We start from the raw sequence: 8,903 nt of genomic DNA on the forward strand, positions 1-8,903 counted from the left end.
AGTCACCCCGCAGACATTCCTGTGTGTTCAGATTGCTGAACTTGAGCATACCATCACTGACCCAAGTGGGAATCATCATAACAATGTAAAAGACACTGATTTCCTTGACAAAAAGAAATGCAGTATGAATATAAAGACTCATCACCACCACCACCCCCATCCTTTTCTGAAAATAATACATAACAGTTATTGTACATGGTTAGTATCACCCAAGGTTCACACATGGAAAAAAATAGGTAAAAAATAATCAGTCATAAATTCTCACTATGAAATCACAACAGAATCTGATATATTCAGAGAATCTGTGAGTGGGAGAGAGCCTCAGAAATCATGTTGTGTATCCCCTCACTGGACAGATGAGGTCACTGAGGCCCAGGAAGGCCAAGTGTGGGACTCTGGGGTCTAACCACAGGGGGAGAAGGCAGGCCTCCTGAAGCCTAGCTCAGGGTGCCCTCCACTTCCTTCCTCTTTTAAAGCCTCTCAAAGGTAAAACATGAAATACACCACACGATAAGTCACACATGCTGACGCAAGTCAGCGATTTGGTCTGGCAATGGCGTTCCTTTGGCCATTGGGCAGGCATGTAACCCACCTTGGGGCGGGAATTCTTCACACGAGATTGTTCAGCGTTCTGATGGAAGCCGTGTGCAGGTTACACACGACTTCTCGGATTCGGGAAGGCTCTTCTTGGCTCTTAGCCGGTGGTGGGCAGGCGGTCGGCTGCACAGCGGAATCTCGGATTCCGAGCGGAGCTGTCGGGTGTGTTCTGGCTTCGAGCAGCACAGCGACACCTATAGGCAGTAGGATTTATGGCGCACGTAGGATCCACCTTTCTTCAACCGGTCTTTCCCAGAAGGGGAAAAAGCCTTTTGGGTTAATCGTTTCTTCAACAGAATGGTGAACGGTCCACCAGTCTGAAGTCCACTCTCAGGCGTCCCTACTATATTGCATAAGCCATAACCATTGGGAGGAAAGGCGTCAACAGGCGCGGTTCCTCGGAAAGCCGTCCGCTCCGGTGTTGGTCACAGGAAACTCACCCTGCCAAAAACTGGTATAATGTTGGCTTTTCGGCTGCAGTTTGTTGCCTCAGGGGAAAAGTCTATTTTGCAGGCCTCGTCGACAGCTGTATTCTCACTCAGCTTCCATGGGCAACCGCTTCCCCATCCACGTGCAGTAGGAGACGTGATGATCTGGCCCGTGTAGAGCAGTAGAGTCGGGCCCTTCTGGGTGTCTCCAGTTAGTGCCTTTAACAGGTAACCACTAGGGAGCAGCTGCAGCTGCCTGCTGGATATCAGACTTCACTTGCTCACTCAACATTTCTTCAAAGACAAAGGAGTCACCAAACTTCTCAGCCTCTGTCAGATAGCCAGTTGAGTTCACAAATTCTCAAATTCAGCATTACTGACTTCATAGGCATCCATGTAAAAGACATCAATAGCAACTCTCCTAGCAAGTGCTTCCCCATCCTACTTTATCTGAGGATCATTGGTGCCCACTGTAAATACTCCGGCAGGGATGGGGATCACCTTGGTGGGTAGGAACGGCGGCTCTCCGGGGACCGAGCCCCGGGCATTCGCCTCCCGGTGCGCGGCCGCTGAGCTGCCACGGGCCCCGGGCCGCTGGGGAGTGCCAGAACCCCAGGAGCCTGCGAGGGAAGCCGTGCCTGCAGCCTCTCCCCGGCCTCTTCGCCCTCCTCCCCCACGCGCCGCCCGGCCCAAGAGCAGCGGCAGGAGGACGAGCTAGATACAGTTTTAAATATTGTTTTTCTTTCACGTTATTTTCCAAACATGGTTTCACGTTTCTCCATGTTCTGGTAGCTGCAAGCTGTTTTGTAATCTTAGTATGTAATGTAGTATTTAATAATTTAAGCATTCATTAGTGGATTGTTTGCAGCTCTTTTAAGTCCCAATGACGTAAGTATTTTAGTACACATAGATATTTTTTTCTTTTGTTCTATTTCACCAGGTTTTAAATTCCTAGGTGAGAGACTGGGTCAAAGCAAACTAGTTGGCTCTTGCTAAGTGTTACCTAAGTGTGCCTCTAGAAGGATTATGGCAGTTTACCTCGCCACTAGCCAGGTGTGAATGTATCTGTTACCCAAAGCTTGGACCAGTGCTGGGTATTTAATTTTTACTCGGTTTAATGGCTGTTAATTGGAACTATACTATGCTTACAGTCTTTAATTTGCATTACCCTAATTACTAAGGAGGTTGAGTCTTTTTTTAAATACACGTGTTTATTGTTTGTTTTTCCTCTTAGGTGCCTACTCAATTCAAAGCAACAGACATATTTTGAGTTGCCCACTCTGTGCCAAGAGCTGTGTGCATTCCTCAGAGGGGGAGTGACCTAACAAAAACGACCCTTTGAGATAGGGTGTGGGAGCCAGGATAGTATAGGAAATATATGGTTAACTGTACTCCCTCGGTAGAAGCACAATCCTGGCAGGCTGTTTGGGCAAAGTCCTGTGGGTGGAAGACAAAGAAGAGAAGGGTTGACCCTGTCTGAAAAAGATTAGGCTTTTGCAGGGTAAGTGACTTCAGAGCTAGGGTGGAACAATAAGATTTGTCCAGGTGAGAAAATGATGTGTGGGGAGAGGGAACAATATGGAGAGTGGTAAAGGAGCTGAAAAGTCTGAAAATATGGTGCTGTGTTATGGGGTTGCAACTCTTCCATTATAGCTAAAATGTGGAACGCTTGGGCTGAAGGATGGTGGGACATTGGCTAGAAAGGAAGAGTCAGGGCTAACCTCAGGAATCTGACTTTGTCCTGAAGATTTTTTTGTTCTTAAAGAAGAATGACATGATCTAATGTATGTTTTAGAAAGACCTTTCTGGTAGCTAATGAGAGGTAGCCATATTCCTTGCATTTATGGAGCTCAAGGACTAGTAGGGGAAACAAGTATTAATCAAGAAATCATAATTATAAACTCTCATTGAACGAAAGAAATGCCATGCTATGAGAGCAATTTATATATAACAGGGGTAGCAGACCAAGTCCAAATGTCAGGGAAGGTTTCCCCTAGGAAATAATTTCTGGAGGTTTTTCTTCTTCTTCCCTTCTTACACACACCCCTCCCGCAAGCCTCACCATTCAACTTCACAGGGAAAGGCAATGTAAAATATCTTTATTTGAGAGAAACCCAGGACTGTGTATACATACTCATGCATTTGTAAACCTCCCCAAATGATTCACCCTGACATTTCCATGTGTCTAGTCTATAATGTCCTTTCATTGATATTATCTGACTTGTATACTGACCCCAACCTTGTGAGGTAGGCAGGCAAGTATGACTGTCTTCATTTTATTGAAGAATCTGAGTCTCAGAGAGGTTAGGTAATTTGCCTAAAATCGCATGACTAATGGTAGAGCTGACATTTGAATCCTGGTCTTGTAACACCTAGGTGGAATTATTTTTTTTTAAGCTGTTTTGTTTTGTTTTTCTTTTTTCAATTAGTAAAGATCCCAACAGGTGGCCACACCTATGTTTTTAATTTTTTTAATTTAATTTTTTTGGCTGTACTGTGCAGCATGCAGGATCTTAGTTCCCCAGCCAGGGATCAAACCTGTGCCCCTTGCATTACGAGCATGGAGTCTTAACCACTGGATTGCCAGGGAAGTCCCTAGGTGGTATTATTCTTGCAATGTTCATTCTTTCATTTGTTCATTGATCCATCAAACATGTGCTGATCACCTTCTGAGTGTCAGGCTATGTGTGAAGCAATCGAGAGCCAGTAAGTTTTTAAGCAGGAAAGCAGCTTGATCCAATTTACGTTTGAGAACCCTCTTTTGGCTGAGAGGACAGAAAGTGGTGGTTTTCAAAGTATGGTCCGAGACCACATACTGGGTCAGAGTCTCTGGGGTTGGGGCTCAGGAATGCTATGATCAGCCAGGTTTGGGTATTCTTTTTCGATTCTAATGCAATAGAAAGCGCTATATTAGAGAAGGCGGTGGTGCAACCAGTTATCGTGACTAAGGTAGTGGCTGTAGTAACCAGGTGAGAAATGATGAGGAACAGAGACAAAGGGATGCACTTGAGAGTCATTTGGATAGCATGGGCAGGACTTCTCGCTCCATCCTCAGCTCAGACAGTAGCTGAGAAGTGGAGCTGAAATTCCTACCTGGGTCCTCTGGCTACAGAGCCTGTGGGCTTTACTGCACATAGCCATTTATAGATGCTTCATGGTTTTAAATATTTTATATTTAATTATCTTAGCATTTGTTTTGCAAATCTCCATCTTATCTCAAACTGCCTTCAAGCCTTGTATTTCCCCCTCACTTTCATAAAGACTAGGAGAGAAATAAGTAAGGCCTTAAAAGTTTTAAAATATTTATTTGCTTGGGGCTGAGTATACAGGCAAGGAAAAAGTAGATTTGATTAGATAAGCACAGACTAGGGGAGAACCGCAGGACACTGGGAGATGCACTGCATCTCCTCTTCTATAAATCCCAGGAGGTCTCCAGGAAACCTGAAGACAATAATCCTAGAAGCCCAGAGGGTGACCCCATTCCCTCCCCAGGGTTATTACTGGGTGTCAGGCTGGAGCAGTTCAGGAATTCAGGAAACTGTAAAGAAACCACAACAGCCTCAACAAACATTAACTACCTCCACAATAAAACTCATTATAATTCATCTCCCTCCCACCCACGACTACAGACCTGAGGGAGGCAGGTGGGACTACGGGAGGGGCTCTTTGCTGCTCCTTCCCCAGCCTGACCCAGCCTCATCCCAGGCCTGGTTTTCCCAGCGTCTTGGGGAGGTGGGAAACTGACACCCCTATGTCTGGCACCAGAGACTGAGGACACGTCCATTCTCTGCTCACTGCCAGGTAGGTCAGGATTAAAGCAAACTGAGGCCAAAGTTATAGTCGGCAGTGCCAGGTGAAGCCTGGCCTGTCTTGGTAACTAGCAAGGCCACAATGGCTAAGCCAAGCAGGTGGGAGTGGAAGTGTCGGCGGGGGTGGGGGGTGGGGGGTGGGGGGGGAGAAAAAGATGGGAAGGTGGGCGTGGCGAAGGCCAATGTAGTGCGAGGCTTCTGGGGGAGCCTCATCCATTGAATGACCAATCAGAGAGCGGGCTGCAGCCCAGGGGTGGGACAGGGGCGTATCTTAGTCGAGATTGGATAGTGGCCGGGCGCAGGGAGGGGGCCGCGAGCCTCCGAGGCCTGCCGCTTGGCAATTCCGCGTTATATATCGCAGTGGCGGCGGTCGTGGAAGCCGGCTGGACTGCAGCGCACGTGCCTGGATATGACGCTCTTCGGCTTGCCGCGTAGTTCCTTGGGTTCTGGGTCTGGTCAGTCCTGCCCCAAGGTTCGCTCCATCCTCGGTCCCCTAACTCTCGTCCAGCTCCCTAAGCTCCCGACCTCAGCATCTGCAGAACGAAATGGTCACAGCCATGAATGTCTCAGATGAAGTAGAGCAGATGTTCCAGCCCTACAACTTCGAGCTGTTCCAGGACATAAGGCCCGTTTTGGAGGAGTACTGGTGAGACCTGGAGAAGGGGAAGAACCGTGTCAGGGGCCAACTCTGATGACTGCTATTTGGGGGGATTGGCGGAGGAGGGGGAGGGCGATACACAGAATACCCACAGTGATTTTGCTAAAGAGCAAAGGTATCGGGCTCCCCAGTACTGGCTTCATGTACCCGTTGTCCAAGGTGCAGGTAGTGTGGCACCTCAAAGAGGTTAGGTCTGGAAGAAAGGAAGGCAGAAATAAGAGGATGGGGTGAGGAATGTGGGAGGAGACAGAAACCAAGAGGAAAGAGTGTAGTGAGAACTGGTCTCTGAAGAATGGAGTTGATCTGAACTCCTACTCCCACCCACCTTATAAATGACTCTCCATCCTTTGTGGCCGCATGTGTGCGTATGCGTGCATAGTGCTGGTACCCGGGGACAGCCTGCCCTTTACAGTTATCATCTTGTTCCTCAAATGCTCCATCATCCCTGCTGTGGAGAAGGAGACAAAATCTAGATACTCTTCCAAAATTTCCTCGGGCTTTGCCCTAGAGCTCCTCAGAGGTGTTTGTGGGTTGACTTTGTGCTCCAGCCAATTTGCCATGACCCAACCAGGCAGAAGCTGTTGCCACATTCTTCTTACACCACAGTCCTGGGTTGCTTCTAGGCATGGGTCAGCAGCTGTCACCCACTCCCAACCCCATTGAGAGAGCAGTAATCACAGAAACCTTGGACATAGCCCCTGCCCTGTGCTAGGTACTTTATATATATTAACACTGTCAGGAGAGGAGTGGTATTCCCCTCTTACAAAATAAGGGGAATACTAATGCTCAGAAAACTAAGTAGTTTTTCCAATGTCACACAGCTAGTAAGTGGCAGAAGTAGAACTCCAACCCAGAGCACTCACCTGGAGATATGAGTGGGCATTCCTCTAACCAGCATCTACCCATAAGCCCATCCCCTCTCCCTTCTGCCTGCCAGGGCAACCTCATTCACCATAGCTCTGATCTACCTGCTGCTCATCTTTGTGGGACAGAACTACTTGAAGGCACGGAAGGGCTTCAACCTGCAGGGACCTCTCATCCTTTGGTCCTTCTGCCTTGCAATCTTCAGGTAAGACACCCCCCCCCCCCATCTTATAGACCCTAGACCCACATTCTATCCCTAAAAACTTTCTAGAAGCCTCAATTGTATCAACTCCCCAAGTTGCCCCCTAACTCTCTCCCTATCCCATTCTCTCAGCTCTAACTTCTCTCCTCAGGTTCCACCCTCCTCCCATATTCCCCTGTTTTCCTTCTCCAGTCCCCAAACTGGCCGTCTCTGCTCTCTCTCATGAGTCCTCTTGTGCTCCTGGAGTCTTGGTACTTCCAACAGTTTCCCCAGCCTCTAATACTCTCTGCATCTAATACCCTCTCCCAAGACCTTCCAATAACTTCCCCAGCCCCTTCTTCCCATATTCTGCCCCCCCCCAAACTCCTTTGATCACCCCCCATCCTGCCACCCATCTCCTCCCATCCCATGAGCCCTATTCCCTAACTCAACTTTCAGTCCCAACCTCCAGCACTCCCTGGTCCTTCCCTAGCCTTCATGTCTTCTAGATTACTGGTTGGCTCTACCAGGTTGGCCACAGGATCTCAGAAGCTGTGACCTATCCCCTATGGAGGGTGGGGAGGTGGTGGAAGTTGACCAGGTGAAGCATGGATTGATGCCTGGGAATGACCCTTATAACCTTTTCCTCTGTCCCATTTCAGTATCCTTGGGGCAGTGAGGACATGGGACTATATGGGGACTGTGCTACTTAGGGGGAGCCTAAAGAAAACTGTATGCTTCTTCATCTTCACTGATAATCCCATAATCAAATTTTGATCCTGCTTCTTTGTCCTCAGCAAGATCATTGAACTTGGTGAGTGGCAAGGCTTTGTCTCTCTGGTGTCCAGTCAGCTGCACCCCTCCTCAGGACACCCCCCTTACCCATCACATGGAAAGTCCCTTCCCCACCCCTGGGTCCTAACAACACTTCTCACCCAAGCCCCTCCTTAGATTCTCTGCCACAAAGACCCCTCTCCCTGCCCTGACAATTACCCATATGCCCCCACGTCCAGTGCGGAGGGTGGTCCCAACACTGGGTGGTATGCCAGCTATGACTCCCCATCTCCCAGAAGACATGGCCTTCATCATCCTGTGTAAGCGGCCGCTCATCTTTGTGCACTGGTACCACCACAGCACAGTGCTAGTGTACACGAGCTTTGGATACAAGAACAAGGTGGCTGCAGGTGGCTGGTTCATGACCATGAACTACGGTGTACATGCCATCATGTACACCTACTATACTCTGAAGGCTGCCAAAGTAAAGCCCCCCAGGTGGTTTCCCATGCTCATCACCAGCCTGCAGATCCTGCAGATGTTTATGGGAGCCACTGTCAGTATCCTGACTTACATCTGGAGACAGGAACAGGGATGCCATACCACAAAGGAACACCTCTTCTGGTCCTTCATCTTGTATACAACCTATTTCCTCCTCTTTGTCCAGTTCTTCCACCAAAACTATGTAATTACCAAGGTCAAGGCCAAGACCAAGAGCCAGTGAAGGGTTGGAGAAAAGAAGGATCCCCGAGCTCTCTCCTCCCCAGGGCATTTAGGGGCTGAGCTTAGGTTTGGGAGAATAATTAGGATGCCTTTTCTGCATGGTTTCCCTATGGGATGTGTACCCCAAGGTGGCAGGAGGTTATGACAGTCAAGAAGTGTCACCCCTGGGGTGGGGGTGTGATCTAGTACTTTGATGTTTCTGTTTTTAATGTGAAGGCCAAACAGTCCCTGGGATGGAATGGGACTGAGGAGGCTCCCCAGGGCTGAGTGATCTATATTTCCAGAAATCTTTCTTCTTCTTGCTCTATTTTTTAAATTAAAGATTTCAACAAGGTTTTGGGGGTTTGGGGATTTGGAGGAAGAAGGGGACTGCTGTGATGGAGGAGGGCTGCTGGCAGTGGGTGAGAAGCTTAAGAGGGTGTGTGGAAGGATGAGAGTCACACACAGACACTCAATAAGAATACTAGGCCTGGTAGGCACTTAATAAATGTCTGTTACAGACCAGAAGTTTATTGTTGTTAGAGGCCCAAGCCCCTCATAGGAACAGTGAGAAGCAGGTGCAGAAAGGTGAGTAACTTTTTCTAAAGTCATAGGCTTCCTAAGCGGCAGAATTGACACCTTCAAGTAAGCATTCGAGATCAGACCTTCCAGTTATCCTCCATGAGACCACGAGGTGGCGCTGCAGTACCAGCTTTGTCCAAGCCATACACGCACGCACGCATGCGTGCGCCGCTCAGCTCCAGGAATCCCCAGGCTTCCCCATCTTGGTGATGGGGGCCTGGGGAGGATTGAAGCCCTAGAAGCCTGGACCCCTATCTCTTTCCTGTACACCCAGCTCTCCTTTAGACATGGGGAAGGATGAGGGGAGA

The 8,903-nt window shown here is 48.6% G+C and overlaps 1 protein-coding gene and 1 pseudogene across 2 annotated transcripts; one reads left to right on the forward strand and one right to left on the reverse strand.

Moving 5' to 3' along the window:
* Positions 1-694: 694 nt before the first annotated feature.
* On the reverse strand, positions 695-4,160 carry LOC309635429 (formylglycine-generating enzyme pseudogene; annotated as a pseudogene). Its single transcript has 2 exons — positions 4,119-4,160; positions 695-1,739 (listed from the first exon to the last, which is right to left on the reverse strand). The product of its transcript is annotated as a formylglycine-generating enzyme pseudogene (transcript).
* Positions 1,717-8,812, forward strand: ELOVL3 (ELOVL fatty acid elongase 3). Its single transcript, XM_082408548.1, is given in 6 exon segments — positions 1,717-4,826; positions 5,343-5,480; positions 6,430-6,561; positions 7,200-7,311; positions 7,315-7,351; positions 7,608-8,812. Coding segments are annotated over 5 exon segments (810 nt in total). The 5' UTR covers positions 1,717-4,826; positions 5,343-5,379; the 3' UTR covers positions 8,036-8,812.
* Positions 8,813-8,903: the final 91 nt, after the last annotated feature.

Source organism: Balaenoptera borealis (assembly GCF_965194805.1).
Source record: "Balaenoptera borealis genome assembly, chromosome: 10".
In the NCBI taxonomy this organism is placed as follows: domain Eukaryota; kingdom Metazoa; phylum Chordata; class Mammalia; order Artiodactyla; family Balaenopteridae; genus Balaenoptera; species Balaenoptera borealis.